This window comes from Alexandromys fortis, unplaced genomic scaffold (assembly GCF_014885135.2).
Source record: "Alexandromys fortis isolate MF-2015 unplaced genomic scaffold, M_Fortis_MF-2015_v1.1 scaffold_87, whole genome shotgun sequence".
Classification (NCBI taxonomy): Eukaryota; Metazoa; Chordata; class Mammalia; order Rodentia; family Cricetidae; genus Alexandromys; species Alexandromys fortis.
This window is the reverse complement of record NW_026067971.1, coordinates 7065984-7083204: the sequence shown is the minus strand read 5'-3', so window position 1 is coordinate 7083204 and position 17221 is coordinate 7065984. Positions and strand designations below refer to the sequence as shown.

At 42.8% G+C, this 17221-nt stretch overlaps 1 protein-coding gene across 2 annotated transcripts in view; it reads right to left on the bottom strand.

Annotated features, from left to right (window-relative positions):
* The window catches only part of Btbd8 (BTB domain containing 8), a 50981-nt gene that overhangs the window by 20625 nt on the left and 13135 nt on the right, over nt 1–17221 (bottom strand). For both annotated transcript variants that reach the window (XM_050155587.1, XM_050155588.1), the window contains 4 exons: nt 14608–14725; nt 7595–7684; nt 1356–1436; nt 699–795 (listed from right to left, as the gene is read on the bottom strand). In XM_050155587.1, coding sequence (XP_050011544.1) covers nt 699–795; nt 1356–1436; nt 7595–7684; nt 14608–14725 — 386 coding nt within the window. The remainder of the gene's footprint in view (nt 1–698; nt 796–1355; nt 1437–7594; nt 7685–14607; nt 14726–17221) is intronic.

The window sequence follows — 17221 nt, the reverse complement described above, 5'->3', positions numbered from 1 at the left end:
ATTAAACAGAACCTACGATGGGAGGGAATGGTCTTTGACTTTAGTTCAGGGAGATAGGAAACGTCCTGCCCAACATAAAAACTGATTTAAATGTTACTAAAATAATCACATTAGAAGTCAGACAATGGGTAATATTGCATCAAGTACCTAATGAGAAAAAATAAATAAATCTTTTAAGAGTTGTTTTTGTTTATTATTAAATAAATACATGCTCAATGAATTATAGAAAATGTACAAATTAAGAAAAAGCATAAATACATGGATTAACTTACATTCCCAAAGTCTATTAAAGAAAAGAAGCCAAAAGCACAAAATGGGTTTGAAATGCACAGCACAGGATCTCCCTTTAGACAGTCAACTTGTGAGAATAAATACATGTTCAACCCCTCAGAAATCAACCCAGGGGAAGGGAAAGAAGCGATAAAGCCTCTGTGTGGCCCTTGGAAGAGACAAGAACAGCTTTCCTCCTCCTGTGCCGAGAGTTCTGTACTCTATCTCTGAATTACACAGGATCCCTTATGTACTGTCAATAGATCCGCACATCAACCTGACTTTGCTTAAAACGATTACAGTTAATTTCTGATTTTCACAAGCACAGCTCAGGTTATTTCTCAACAAGACTGTGCATTAGTTAGACGGTGGCGTTTTTAAGCACAGCGGTACATGACGACTGGGTGATGTGTTAGACTTAACATTACCTTCTGAAAGAAGTTACAGTAGTCTCTTCTCAAGACATAGATGGCTACTTCTCTTAATCCTTCCAGGCCATACATGTCAGCCACATTCAGTATCTGACTGAAGTAAACAGACGTTAGCTGATAATTCTCAAATGCAAAATCAAAGTATAATACACAATAATTTCTCGATAATACAGAATGTCCAGAAAAAAGATCTAAATTATAACTCAACTTTTTGCTTTATGTACATGGGTCAAAACTGTCGGCACTGACACAGGATTTGCTTTGTGGCAAGGAAGGAGGAAGAATTTGGAGATGTCTCAAATTCCCCTCACACCTCAGTGACACACAGAGTAAAAATGTGTATGTGAGTGTTTTACCTGCATGTGTATCTGTATACTATACCTGTGCCTGATGCCCTTGGAGCCAGAAGAGGGCACAGGGTCTTCTGGACCCAGGCTGCAGATGGCTGTGAGCCTCCTCAAGATCAGCAAGTACTCTTACCACAGAGACATCTTTTTAGCCTCACATTTAATGCAGTTTCAAATATTCCTCCAAACACAATCAAAATAGACAATAAAAGCGAAGCTTCTATTTTATTGACTTTCTGCAAAATAGTTCAAAATAGAACCTATATAGCTTTTATGTTTGACCTTCCTTTTAAAAAGTAATACATACCCAACATTAGTTTTGTCTGGAAAGTCCAAAGTCCCCCCATATATGAAATGCATCACAACATTCATTTCTCCCTGGGTTATGCTGCAAGAAGAAACAACGCTCAAATCCACAAACAGTTAAGGTTTAATTAATATCAATGATACATTCTATTTTCCCATAAACATGAAGTTCTAACCTTTATTCTTCTAATAACCTCACGTATTATAATATTAATTTAAAGGCAGTCACTAGGCTAGGCATGGTAGTGCATACCTTTAAACTCAGTAGTTGGGAGGAAAAGGCAGACAGATCTCTGAGTTCAAGACAACCTATGTAGTAAGTTTTTAACCAGTCAGGGCTACACAGTGAAACTCTAAATCAAAAAACAAAACAAAACAAAACAAAAAAACCACGAAACAAAGATTGGAAAGTTGGCTCAGAGGCTAAGGAGGCCTGGGTCAGTTCCCAGTATTTACATGTAGGCTCACAGCCATCCTTAACTCCAATTCTAGAGGATCTGACACCCTCTCCACAGGCACCAGAACACACATGGTATACAGATATACATATACCCATACACACATATGTATACATGATGTGGGAGTGTCATATATCAATCTGTTGATTTCATTGGTTAAGTAATAAACACACTGCTTGGCCTCATAGCTTAGAACATAGATGGGAGGAGAAAACAGAATAGAATTCTGGGCGGAAGAGGAAGTGAGGTCAGACTCTGCTCTGCTTCCAGAGGGACCGAACGGCTCTGCTCTCTGGAGCAGAGACACCATGATGGACGGAGGCTAGAATCTTCCTGGTAAGCGCACCTTGGGGTGCTTACACAGATGATTAGAAATGGGCTAGTCCAGGTGCGAGAATTAGCCTGTAAGGGCTAGAGTTCATGGGCCAAGCAGTTCTTAAATGAATACAGTTTGTGTGTTGTTATTTCGGGCATGAGCTAGCAAGCAGCCGGGGTGTTGGGGACGCAGCCCCGCCTCTCCTATTTCAACACATATTTCAACACAAGTATACACAATATACACATATACAAATATGTACATATACAAAACATTCATATACATAACATAAAAATAAATCTAAAAAAACTTAAACCAATGAAAACATTCCTAGCAGCTATGGATTTTTATACATAAGTTTAAATTGTTATATGTTTTTGAGGATTTTATCTTAGTCTTTGAGGATTTCATATAGTATATTTTTATTTTTATCATATTCTGTTGCATTCCCCCAACTCCTCCCCAATTTCATGTTCTTTTTCCTCTTAAAACAACAACAAAAACGTAAGAGAAAAACCATGATTTATGCTGGCAAGCTCTCCTGGAGTATGGCTGGTATACCCGGGGCCACTCCACTGAAGATTATGGACCCCCTTCTCCCAGCAGCTGCCCTTCGTGAACAACTTCTTGGATGGGGTAGGACTCTGCCCGCTGCCTCTTCTCCTGGGGTTCTGTCTGGCCATAGCCTGTGTGTGCCTTGTGCATGTTGTCATGTCTCTGAGTCTGGATGGGCACCTGCTCTGCTGTCTAGGAAATGCTGTTTCCTCAAAATCACGAATCATTCTGGCCCTTAAAATCTTCCTGCCCCTCTCCTGCAGTGATAAGGACACCCCGTTCAGGGCTCTCACTCTCTGCATGTTGCACAGTGTGTGTGTGGGGGGGGGTCTCTGTAAATCACCACCTACTGCAAGAGCAAGGCTCTCTGATGAGGGCCGAGCAATGCACCAACCTACAGGTACAGCAGAATGCCACAGGACTCATTTTATTTCTGTGTTAATATAGCACAATAAAAGCAGGTTCTTAAGCCTCATAACCTGTCTAGTTCCAGGCTCATTAACAATATCAGGTATGAGTTCCACCTCATGGAGTGGGCCTTAAATTAATTCTTTTTTTTTTTTTTTTTTTTTTTTTTTTTTTTTTTTTTTGATTTTTCGAGACAGGGTTTCTCTGTAGCTTTTGGTTCCTGTCCTGGAACTAGCTCTCGTAGACCAGGCTGGCCTCGAACTCACAGAGATCCGCCTGCCTCTGCCTCCCGAGTGCTGGGATTAAAGGCATGCGCCACCACCGCCTGGCTACAGTAGCAGGTTTTATTTTGGCTTTTTCAAAGGTTTTTAGTGTTAGCTATCCCTCCCCATATTTCCAAGTGTACTTGTCCTCCCCTACCCTTTCAATTCCCTTGTTCTAATTTCCCTGTTATCTCTTTCACAACACCGTATTCTACATCCCCTTAAATCCCTTCTTTCCCCTGGTCCCTTCCTAGCTATCTAACCTCTGTGGGTACTCTAAATAAAGAGAAAACATACATGTTTGTCTGTCTGGGTCTGGGTTAACCCACTCAGGATGACTGTTTCTGATTACATCCATTTGCCTGTGAATTTCATTTCAACAGTTGAGCAATGTCCCACTGTGTAAATGTACTATATTTTCATCACCCGGACATCTCGGCCATTTCAATTTCTGACCACTGTGAGGAGAGCAGCAATGAACCTGGATGGGCAAGGATCTCTACAGTAAGATGCAGAGTTCCTTGGGCGTATGCCCAAGAGTTGTGATTTCAGCCTTCTGAGGAATGGCCACACTGATTTCCACAGTGGTTGGCAAGCCAGTGCTCCCACCAGCAATGGCTGAGTGTTCCCCTCATCCACATCCTCACCGGCACGAGCTGTCACCTTTCACTGATCTTGGCTATTCCGAGAAGAGTAAGAGGAAATCTCAGCGTGGTTTTAGTTTGTGTTTCCCTGGTGGGTAAGGATGTTGAACATTTTAAAGTGTTTCTCAGCCATTTGTGGTTTTCTTCTAAGGACTCTCTTTAGTTCTATTTTCCATTTTAAAACTGGGTTCTTTTCTTGATGTTCAGCTCTTCTGAGTTCTTTGTACAACCTAAATACTAACTTTCTGTCAGATGTATAATTAGTAAATACCCTCTCACATTCTATAGGTGTCTCTTTCCTCAAAGGTCAGCGTCCTTTGCTGTATGGAAGCTTTTCAGTCTCACAAGATCCATTTATTGTTCAAACCCTAGAAGGCCTGCCCCCTTCTGAATGGAGACCAGGAGGAGTGGATGGGACAGGGTAGATGGGAGGGGGTGGTAGGAAAGGAGGGAGGAGAAACTGCGGTTGGTATATAAAATAAAGAAAAAATATTAATAAAATAAAGTTAAAAGTTCAGCTGTTAAAATGAAACTATAAAGCTGGAGCAAATGGATGGAGCCAGCAGCAATCACCCTGAGCGTATTACAATCTAGATCACCAAAGACGTAAAATAAGGGACTAGAAGGAGGGGGGTTTCCTGAGGAAGAGAGAACAAACACACAGATATGAGGGGTGGTGGGGGCTGGAGTGGGAGGACTAATAGTGGGGGGGGGGAAACTGGGAGGGATAGCAGTAAGGGCCATGAAGAACCCAGAACATCTTAAAACAGACACAACAGGGGGATGATGCCTCAATTAGACATCGTTTGCCACCAACTGAATCCTCCAGGGTCAGGAACAGATTACACCCTAAGTGAGCTGTTGGCCAAAGGGCCCCACGGAAACACCAAACTACTCTGGCTATTGGCTCTTCTCCACAAATAGGTAGTAATACATTTACCTATGTCACTTGAACACAAACAGTTGAGCTGGCGCCTAACTAGAGCCTCTGCCCCTACAGACCAGTGCCCACAGTACTGGAAGGCACTCTGTGTGATACTAAAGCAACCATCGCCCCAGGCACTAACCCTGTGATCTACAGTGATGACCCAATGCAGGCATAGGACACGGTGGGCATAACAGTGGCACAAATGCTTTGGGAATAACCAGCAGCTGTCTGACTGGATTTGAGGTCCACTCCGAGAGATGGAACCTGACATGCTGGGTGGCCAAGAACCTGAGACAAGATAGGCCAAGGTCCTAGGGGAAACCCAGCTGCCACTGTTCTTCTAAAGGAGCATAGATTCTGCTAGACCCACAGACCAGTGCCTCGCTCAGCCATTCTCAGAGAAGCTTCCTCAGGCAGCAGATGGAAGCTAACACAGAGGCTCACACACGGACCACGTGCAGGGCTCAGGGAACCACGTGGAAGAGGAGGTGGGCAGATGTAAGAGCCAGAGGGGATGGATGACTCCAAGGAGACAGCAGAAGTGATGCACATATGAACTCACAGAGACTGTGACAGTACACGCAGGACCCGCACAGGTTTAAGCCAGATGAAGTGAAGATGAACTCCCACCCCTAATCAAGAAGCTGTGTGCAACTGAAACCAGCACGCAAAGAAAAATTCATTTCTCCACTAGAGTCTCACCAGGCATGTTAACCACACTCAGGGTAGGTCCCGCCCAGCAGTAGAAATGAATTCAATGGTATTTTATAGTTTTTTTTTGACTGATGTTGCTTTGTTTGGGCACTTTTTGTCTCACTGTTCCTTTGCTTGGATATTTAGCTTCCAATTTTGTGTTTTTATGGGTCTGGTTTGTGTGTATGCGTTTCTTGTGTTTTTTTTCTTTGTTTTGTTTTATTTGGGGTTTTGTTTATTTGTTTTTCTGTTTTCTAAAGAGAGAAGGAAAAAAGGGGCATGAAATTGGGTGGGTAGAGAAGGGGAAAGATCTGGGGGAGGGGAACTGCTCAGAATATATTATATGGAAAACCTTTTTCCAATTAAAAACATTTATAACAAGAATCAATAAATGTGATTCATATTCTATATAATCATGTAAACCTGGAAAGATATCTACCTTCTCTGGTTTTGTTTTTACTCATTTCAGTATGTGAATCTCCCGTCTCTACCTCAGAGACTGACTGGCATGAGGAGAGGGAGGAAGCACAGAAAGCATGAGGTGGAATTGTTACCCATTTGCTGAGGACAGAGAGGAACAAAGGTATACTTGGTATGTGCCAGGTAGTTAAAAATGTCACCAACTTATGCAAAATTTTAAGATTGTTACAGGAAAAAAATTAGACACATTATGTTCTTTTGCTGAGGAATCCCTTAATCAATATAGTTTTTTGGCCTTTAGCAACAAAACAAATGTCATTTTAAATGAAAGCCAGGAAGTTGAATTAGTAGGTAAAACCCTTGCCATGCAAGGTGACAATCTGAGTTTGAGCCCTTGACCCCACCATGAGAGCAAAGAGCAGCCTCCTAAAAGATGTCTTTTAACTCCACACATATGCTGTGGTACGTACATGTATGTGTATGCAGACACATACATACATACACGCACACACACACACATACACACATGCACACACACACCATAAATGTAGAGAAAGGCTTTAAAAAGTTGAATTCTAAATTAAAGAAGAATTATTCCTTAATCTGAATTCTCACTGAATTCAGTTTTACTAGGATATATTGACAATTAAAGAAAAGATACCTAAACTACATAAAGCAGGCCCTGGGTCAATTTCCAAAACTAACACAGAGTAACTGCCCTCACGAACACTACCCTGAAGAGACCTGGCTCCTGCTGGCTCCACCTTTCCTACACTCAGAGGACATTTTAAATCCATCTCAAAGAAAGAGATAGCATCAGTATGAATATAGATTTTTTTAAGTCATTTTGTTTTGTTTTTAAGATTTTTAAAAATTTTTATTTATGTGTCTCTGTGTGCTGGTGCCCACGGAGTCCAGAAAAGGACATCAGATCCCTGGAGCTGGAGTTGCACACATCTGTGGGCTGTCCAACATGGGAGCTGGGAACTGACAAGGATCTTTGTAGGGCAGGGAGGGCTCTAGCCACTGCACCGTCTCTCCAGTCCCCTAAGCTGCTTTTCAACACTGATAATGTCACCGATAAATCTACCTTTTCACCCCACTTACCCACGGATATAAACCTTCCAGTGTACCATTAGAATACCCCATAATCAGAATGTCCCCACTATAAAGCGACTGTGTCCTCCCCAAATTCAAATGCTGACGTCCCAACCTTCAGCACGAGGCAAGCTGAAGATATGGCAGAGATGGAGCCGAGGTAGGACAGGGTCAGCGTTTTTAGAGACACACACACAGCAAAGGCCACGTGAGATGCGGAAAGTGGCGGTCCACACCTAAGGAAAGCGTGGAGGATGCCAGCTTTGTTGACACTCTGAACTGTGATGACACGGGTCTGTTATTTCAGGCACTTGATTCTGGTATCCGTTACAGGGCCAATCTCTATTACTGAACGCCCCCTACTGCTGTTTCAGAAAGTCAGTGTTGAGTTCCACTGAACACACGGAGCGTGAGTGCTTTGTGTGCCCTTGGTGACTCGGAAATGTTACTTACTTACCCTTGAAGAGTAACACACTCTTGGGAGCTTTCAGCCCAGCAGCCACTCAGCATGGCAGCAAAATAACCGGACCTGGCACTTAAAATGGCCCTAAAGAAAGAGGAGGAAACCAAGTGAGCATTCACACACTCAAGTGGAGCTCCTATCAAACTCCTCATTTCAGCCTATGTGAACACAGTCTTATTTGTCCTGTTTATATTCCCTGATATAATTCCTGTAACACAAATTATAAACGTCTAAATATCTAAACATTGTTTGTTTAAAACATTAACTCAAAAGCCAGGCTTAACGGCACACACCTATAATCCTGCACTTGGAAAGCTGAGGCAGGAGGATCAAAATCAATTTGGGCTACCTCATAAGACCCTGTCTCAAAATATGGAACCAATAAACAAATTAAGTTGAGTAAAACACCAGTTACAGTGCCCTTATTATCACTTAAACACGTTGTCTTAAAAGCTCTTTATATTTACAAGACTAAGAAAATAAGCCATTTGCAAATGGAGAAATGAAGACCAAAGATGTATTTCCTAACTTTCGGGAACATCAATAAAAAAGAGATGGGGGATGAAGAGACGGCTCGGGGGCTGAGAGCTCTAGCTGCTCTTGTAGAGGACTCAAGGTGGGTTCCCAAACTGACAGGCAGCTGACAGCCATCCACAGCTCCAGTTCTAGGGCATCAGACATCTTCTTATGGCCTGGGCGCACCAGGCACACATATGGTGCTCACAGGTACATGCAGGCCCAACACTCACACACATAAAACAAAAATAAATTTTACAAAAAGGGAAAGACGTGAAAATCACTGTCCGTGATTTTTTTTTTTTTTTAAAGAAAGACTTTGCAGCAGAGGTTCTGAGCTCCAGCTTAGAATCATCACAGTTGTGTTCAGTACAGGCTGTATTCTAGTCTGAGGAAGTGACAGAAGGGAGATTTCCTTTTGAATTTTCATGATGTTTTCTCAAAAAATATTAATCAATTATTTAGTTTTAAATATCCACAGATTTTTATCTACATTGGGTTTTTCCACAGGTCTGAGAATGTGCACTGACTAAGACGTACAGAACAGGACTGCACTCTTTTGGGGGATGGGTTGGAGTGGAGAAGGGGGAAAGGGAAGGGCATTCGGCCAACGGCTGACTCGCACATATGGCTGCACACACACCTATGTACATGTACTAGACAAGCATGAGTTAAAGGCATCTCTGTGACCACGCTGTTAGATATATAAGAGAAAAGACAGACAAGGAGATGGAGACTCAGCATTTGAACTTCCCACCAGGGAGACCGCCCAAGTGAGAAGTAGTTAGAAGGAGGAGAGGCAGGGCAGCATCCTGGCAGTCTTCACTGACAGGCACTATGACAACCTGGCATATTAAAAAGGAGTTTTGGTAGACAACCCTGGATTCAAGTTTGAATCCTTAAGGTCAAACTCTAAGACTCTAGGACAAAGAGATCAGGAAACAAACATGTCCTTGTAACGCCAACTTTAAATCAGCCCACCCTTGACTATGACAACGTGATCAAGTCTACCTGCCATCCCAAAGCAAGAGAAGAACAGTCTATGCTAAAACTTATACCACGCAAGAGTCACATACCTGTGCTGGCTAGTTTCATGCCAGTGTAAGACAAGCCAGACTCACTGGACAACAGAGAACCTCAGCTGAGAGAATGCCTCTGTAAGACTGGGCTGCAGGCAGGCCTGTGGGGCATCTTCTTAATGAGTGATTAATGGTGGAGGGCCCAGCCTGAAGAGTGGTGCCATGCCTGGGCGTGTGTGTGTGTGTGTGTATAGAGTGCGTGTGTGTAGAGTGTGTGTAGAGTGTGTGTGTGTGATAGAGTGTGTGTGTAGAATGTGTGTGTGATAGAGTGTGTGTAGAGTGTGTGTGTATAGAGTGCGTGTGTGTAGAGTGTGTGTGTGGAGTATGTGTGTAGAGTGTATGCGTATATAAAGTGTGTGTGATAGTGTGTATGTGTAGAGTGTGTGTGTCTTCCTCAGTGGTGTTAGGAAAGACAGCTTTATAAATAAGAGCACTGAATGTTTGAAGAAATGAACCTAACGCCTCACACCCCTCACAGAAAACAACTGAAAACAGAACCTCCACTAAAGGTACAATTTAGTATTACAACATCTCCACAGAAAGGAGAACGCAGTGCCTGAGAAGGGGCATCAGATCACCTCGGACTGAAGCCACAGAGGGCGGTGAGCCACCCCGAGCCATCCCTCCTGCCCAAAGACACAGATTCTCTCAGAGCACAAAAAGCACACGTAACTCTCAAGTACAGGAGCATGCTCCCCGAGACACATTCTGTGCTAGCAGAAGAGTCTCCACATTTAATTGAACTGAAATAATGAATGTTCTTGGACTGCAATGGAGTTGAACAAAAAAATCAGTAACAGAGATATAGTGAAAAATTCCCTAATATTTGACAGTTAAACACACTCCATACAATATATTGGTGAAGAACCTTAAAAAAAAAATCAGGAAATACATTTTTTTTTTTAAAGTTGCCTCCACACTGTTTATTACTCCTTTTTTTTTTTTTTTTTCCTGGTTTTTCAAGACAGGGTTTCTCTGTGTAGCTTTGACTATCTAGGAACTCACTCTGTAGACCAGGCTGGCTTCAAACTCACAGAGATCTACCTGCCTCTGCCTCCTGAGTACTGGAATTAAAGGCATGCACTTCCACTGCCCAGCAATACATCTTTCACTCTTTTTTTTTTTTTTTCCGAGACAGGGTTTCTCTGTAGCTTTGGAGCCTGTGCTGGCACTAGCTCTTGTAGACCAGGCTGGCCTCAAACTCACAGAGATCCACCTGCCTCTGCCTCCCGAGTGCTGAGATTAAAGGCGTGCGCCACCACCGTCCGGCCCAGCAATATATCTTTAAGATAAAAAAAAAAAAAGAAAAATACAGTGTGTCATCGAGCCCACTGGCTCACACCTTTAATTCCAGCACTCAAGAGAAAGGGAGGTGGGTTTCTGTGAATTCCAGGCCAGCCTGGTCTACAGGGTGAGTTCCAAGGCAGCCTGGGCTACACAGTGAGATCTGTCAGAGACCTTGTCTCAAAATACAAGGTGGAAGGCCTACAAGATGGCTCAGTGGGTAAAAGCACTTGCTGCCAAACTCGATGTCCTGAATTCAGTCCCTGGGACTAACATGGCAGAAGGAGGGAGTTTACGCTATCAACAGACCATGGCATGCACGTCTGTGTATATACACTAATAATAAATGCACTTAAAAGAATATGGTGGGCAGCAAGAGGATGATACTCAGCGTTGACGTCTGACCTCCAAAAGTGTAGCTGCAGAAAGGATATTTGTAACAAAATGCAACACACACACAGGGAAAGGAAAAAAAAAGACTCATAGGTTCTTATCAATGATCTAAGAATTCTACTTTAAAAAAATACAGAAGCCAGGCATGGGGACATGTTTGCAGTCTGAGCACTGGGAAGGCAAAGACAGGAAGAAGAGAGTGCAAGACTGCCAGTCTGGTGCACAGAAAAGACTGCAGAGCAAAAAAAAAAAAAAAAAAAAAAAAAACCAAACAAGAAACACACACACACAAACCAGAACAAGACAAAAAGCATAAAGTATAACAGATTACAAGCATTACAGTTTATGATTCCTTCCTAAAGCACAGGAAGTCAAATGGCCAGATTTCTAAGTTATAAGATGTTTGTAGCACCTCTCCCCTGACCTGTGTAAGATGAAGTCTTCAGTTCTTTTCTTGCTCCCTTTTCAACCCCAGTCCACAGAAATCACAGTCACAGTGCATTTTCTGGGCAGTGGTGGTGCATGCTTTGAATCCAGCACTCAGAGAGGCAGAGGCAGGTGGATCTCTGTGAGTTCAAGGACAGCCTGGTCTATAGAGTGAGTTCTAAAACAGCCAGGACTATGCAGAGAAACACTATCTCAAAAAACCGAAACCAAAATAAGACAAAAAAAACTCCCAAACAAACAAAAAAACAGTGCACTGGTTTGTCCTCCCAAGTCATTTTTGCCTTGGCAGCTTTTTGACTGCAATAACCCACTGAGTTTAGATGTGTGCGCTCCATCCCTTCTCATCAGTCTGTGAGTGCTCGACAAGCAACTGTTTCAGGGCGATTTATTTATTTATTATTTGAGAGAGAGGTTTCACTGAGTTTCTCAACTGGCTGGTTGGGATTGGCTGCGTACACTTGATGACCCTCCTGCCTCGTCACTTGGGTGCTGGAATTGGATGGATACGTACCACCATGTCCAATTCATTGAAAACTCCACATAAATAACATGGTAGAACTCTAACAGCCCACCTGCGCAGTTCCACTGGCTAAGCCCAATCACAAAGATGTGTAGGCACACAGCGTGTCTCGACTAACACGTGGACGGTCTAGAGAGGGCCATCCCTTTGATGCTGACACAGACAGCCCAGCACTCTGGACTCTAAACCACACTGACCCTGAGGCCACTTTCTCATACTTAAGTCATTCTCACCAGTGACTCAGCACAGCGGAGGTTAAGGTGCCTTTGAATCTCTGGGTGAATCTGCTGGACATTTCCCAAGAGCCTTGTGGGAAAGTCCCCAGACGGGACAGCAGCCTAAGGAGCACAGAGCCCAGTCCCTTCAACCAAGGTCAAATCAGCACCAGAGCTCAAGGGCCCTCAGGACTCTCTGGCTTCCTGCCCAGGTCTCTTTCAGTTACTGTGCACATCTCCTACAAGCTAATCTAATCTGTGTCTGCACCACAAGAGGTGAACTCTCTCAGCGTGCTAGCTCTTTCCAGAGAAAGCATTAAAAGCATCAAGGTTTAAGTGATTACTCTGACCTTAAAATAGAAACCTACAGAAGATTCCTTTTTAATTAGGACATCTGCCTCCGGTTAAAGAAACAACGCCACGGATGGCAGGCATATTAGAATCTCTGATGCGTCCTTTTTATTTTCCAACATGTCAAAAATGATTTTCTTCTTTTGACTAAATTTAATTTCAAATGGCAATGCTGCTTCCAGCTCTATGAGATGCCCCAATTCCCCTTTCTGCCACTTCAGTACAACGCTACTCAGTACTTCCTAATGTCAGATGAACAGGACTCACTATCCCAGGTAGAACAATGGCCTGGAAGACTCCAAAAAGGGCTCTTGAAGAGACGACTTTTAAGCATTCTTGCTTTAAGGGAGCGAGGTGGAAAAAAGTAGACTTCACTTTATTTAAATGGAAGCCCAGAACAGGGCGAACACTTTCCAGAGAAGCTGCCATTTTGCACTCGGCTTCTGGACAAAGATCTCAGAGAATATCTTTGGATGGCGGCTTTCTTGGGACTGCCTTCTTCAGATGAATTGTAAAGTGTAATAAATGTCCTTATCTGCCGATACAATAAAGCCAAATTCTGATTAATCGAAACTCTCAGGGTTCCAGAACAAGCTGCACACGCCACAGACACTGAACTGACAAGTGCAATGGAGAAGGCAGCTCAGGCGCAGGCTCTGGGTCCCCACAGCACCTCACGCCTCTTTCACTATCAGGCAAACTTTCTTTAAAAATGATGACTCACTAATCAACGCCTCTCTCTCATGGTTCAGAATTTCTATCATAATATAAAAAACTAAGCAGGAACAAGTCAGATTTTAAATCCTTAGGAAACTGCTTTTCTATTAATTCAAATTTCCTTCTTACTGTTAGGCGGACGAAACAGACCCTAAATGAAAACCAGAACTGTCGTAACGCACAAACTTGAGACATATCTCAGGGGTTAAGAGCACTTGCTGCTCTCCCAGAGGACCTGAGTCCAGTTCTTCATGCCCACATGGTGGCTCACGAACCTAACGTTCTAGCTCCAGCTCTTGAATGGCCTCTTAGTCAGTGCACACAGAGGCCAGATGCAAGTGCTAGCAACAAGCTGCAAATGGTCGCGGTCATGGTGTCTGCTCCCCTCTGCAGCAGGAACAGCTTTAGGAATCCACAAGCAGAACTTTGGTGCCCATATGGCCTCAAGAAAAAAACTGGGTACAAAATGAAGTCAAATTTTAAAAGTGTTGACAAAAGACAGACGACAGACACACAAAATTGCATGTACACGCGCTGCACACACACACACACACATACACAGCACGGTTTAGGAAATGCATACCCACGACATGGAAAACATATTACCTATTCTCTATTAAGTTCTGTGTTCTGGCACAATAACCAGGTTTCATCAGAATTCAGAAAGTGCTAAGCGTAGTTATGAGTGTCTATTACCCCAGCAGTCAGGAGACTGAGGTGAGATAATTTGAGTTTGAGGTTCATCCGGGCTTTATAGCTAAACTTTGGCTATAATAATAATAACAATGATGACAATGACGATAATATAAATGAGGAAAAATGTTTATATGTATGTACCTATGATTTACAAAGTACATGTTTCCAGAGAGGAAACATCAAATTTTGAGAATAAACAGTCTCATTCAATGGCAACTAAGAGTCAGGGCACTGCTGCCGGTTGACTGGCCAGTCAATGGGATCTCTGAGTTTGGGAGATCTTCCTGCAGTCTAAAATGCTGCCAAGGGATCCTGAGTCTTGAACACTGCTTCTTGGGCTGAGACTGCTTGTGGAGAAAGTGCTTGCATACACGGACTGAAACCCAAGACCAATGGCAGTACTCCCAAGGCAAAGATGATGGCCCCTGGAGACAGTTCAGCCTGAAACCCCAAATCAGAGTGGAACGTGATCAAGGCACTCAATAAAATATATACTATTCATGTAGAAATTATATTACTATAATACCTATAAAATAAAACACCCCGCATTTAACTACATTTTCTGTGGCCGTGGATTTTAAACCTATTTTAGGCAGAACATTTTCTTCTGGTTAAGTCTTAAGCTTCATGTGGCTCTGAGCAGATCTGCTGAGGCTGACACTAGTGCATGTGTGAGCCGCAGGCACAAGGCCGGTCTGACGTGGAGCCCTGTGGTCTGCAGGACTGAGACAGGAACAGCGCTGCTCTTCTCTGCTGCCACACCACAGCTCAACCAACCAATGTCCTTACCTGTGAGCGCGGAAACTCTGTCCATCAACACAGATACCAATGTCCGGACAACACTGCTTCACATACAGTTTCAATAAATCTTCTCCTAATTCAGACGCAGGCTCCAGGTCATAGTTATCTTTAAAAGAGAAGAAAAAAGCAGCTCCTTTAATATTATAAACATCACTAAATTTAATTTTCTAATGTTTCCAAGTAGTTTTCTTCATCCTTATCTCAATTCAATATAAAGTAGAAAATTTAAATCATTTATATTTCCTACTTTGAAATATGTATTAAATATAAATATACCTTAAAATACAGTTAGATTCAAATATATCAATACTATATGCCCAAACAAACCTACTTCATGAATAACTGAATTAGCAAGAGGAATTTCTGCAGCATTGGTCTTTTCTAATATTCCGTTCCTTACCCCTAAATGACTGACCTCTGTAAAGGCCTGCACACAGGGTGGTTCTCCTGGGGATACTGCAGTCACTGTCGGGGTGGGAACAAGAGGGAGGCTCTAAATTCACTTGAAATCAAGAGTCAGACCCTTGCTTCTCTTCCCCCGTACCCATGTTGTTGTTGTTTTGTTTCTTGAGACAGAATCTCACGCAGCCACACTGTCCTCTACCACACAGCTAAGGAAACGTTCAGCTCATGAGTCTCCTGCCTCCTACCTCCGGTCTGCTGAGATTACAGGACTGCACCATGCCTGGTTTATGTGGCACTGGCCATAAACCCAGGACTTTTTGCATTCAAGGCCATCCCTCTGCCAACGGATTTTCAGTCTGGCCTTCCTTTCCTCTTCTGTTTCCCAGGTATGAGGTCAGCAGACTGTTCTGCCAGCCGTGTGCTCTATCATTCAGCCCACTGTCTACCAGAGGTACACAGTAAAGGTCTGAAATCCACAACCATGAGCCTGTGTGTGTGTGTGTGTGTGTGTGTGTGTGTGTGTAGTACAATACAGTACAGTGCAGTGTTCACAGAAACCGGGCATTGGCTCACCAACATCTGGAGTTACTGGTAGTTGTTTGTGAATCACAAGATCTATGTGCTGGTATTTCAGCTGTAGGAGTTCCCTCGTAGAGTTTTGGGGGTCTCTCTCTCACACACACACACACGTATATGTGTGTATATATATATATTATCATATCACCTGCAAATAATGGTGCTTTGACTTCTTCCTTTCCAATTTGTGTTCCCTTGATTTCCTTCAGTTGCCTTATTGTTCTAGCCAGAACTTTAAGTACTATATTGAATACGTATGTAGACAGTGGACAACCTTATCTTGTTCCTAATTTTAGTGGAATTCCTTTGAGTTTCTCTCCATTTAATTTGATGTTGGTGATTGGCTTGCTGTATATTGTTTTTATTATGTTTAGGTATGTCCCTGTATTTCTGATCTCGCCAAGACTTTTATCATGAAGGGGTGCTTGTCAAAGACTTTTTCAGCATCTAAGGAGATGATCGGTTTCACCTATTGAATTCAGTTTCTTTATATGGTGGATTGCATTGAGAGTTTTCTATGTTGAACCATCCCTGCATCTCTGGGATGAAGCCTGCTTGGTCATGGTGGATGATCTTTCTGATATGTTCTAGGATTTGGTTTGCCAGCATTTTATTGAGTATTTTTGTATCATGAGTGAAGCTGGTCTGTAATTCTCTTTCTTTTTTTTTTTTTTTTTTTTTGGTTTTTCGAGACAGGGTTTCTCTGTAGCTTTGGTGCCTGTCCTGGAACTAGCTCTTGTAGACCAGGCTGGCCTCGAACTCACAGAGCTTCGCCTGCCTCTGCCTCCCGAGTGCTGGGATTAAAGGCGTGCGCCACCACCGCCCGGCTGTAATTCTCTTTCTTTGTTAAGTCTGTGTGGTGTGGCTATCAGGTGACTATGGCCTCACTGAAGGAATTTGGCAATGTTCCTTCCGTTCCTATTTTACAGAATAATTTGAAAAGTACTGGCATTAGTTCTTCTTTAAAACTCTGGTAGAATTCTGTGTTAAGATTGTCTGGCCCTAGGCCAGATGGAAGGATCTCCCAGGCTCATGGACTGGCAGGATTACCATAGTAAAAATGGCCATCTTAGCAAAAGCAATCTACAGATTCAATGCAATCCCCATCAAAATCACAACTCAATTCTTTACAGACTTTGAAAGAATAATATTCAACTTCATAAGGAAAACAAAAAATCCAGGATAACTAAACAATTCTGTACAATAAAAGAACTTCTGGAGGTATCACCATCCCTGATTTCAAGCTCTACTACAGAGCTACAGTAATAAAAACCACATGGTATTGACATAAAAACAGACAAGTGGATTAATGAAATGGAATCAAAGACCCAGATGTAAATCCACACACCTATGGACACCTGATTTTTGACAAGAACCCAAAAGTGTACAATTAAAAATAGTTAGTCTAGCTAGATGCTGGCAGGTAGAAGAATGCAAATAGATCCATGTCTATCACCCTGCACAAAACTCAAGTCGAAGTAGATTAAAGACTTCAATATAAATCCAGATACACCGAACCTGATAGAAGAGGAAGTGGAAAATATCTCAAACGCACTGACACAGGAGACAACTTCCTGAACAGACACTGAGAGTGACAATTAACAAATGGGACTCGTGAAAT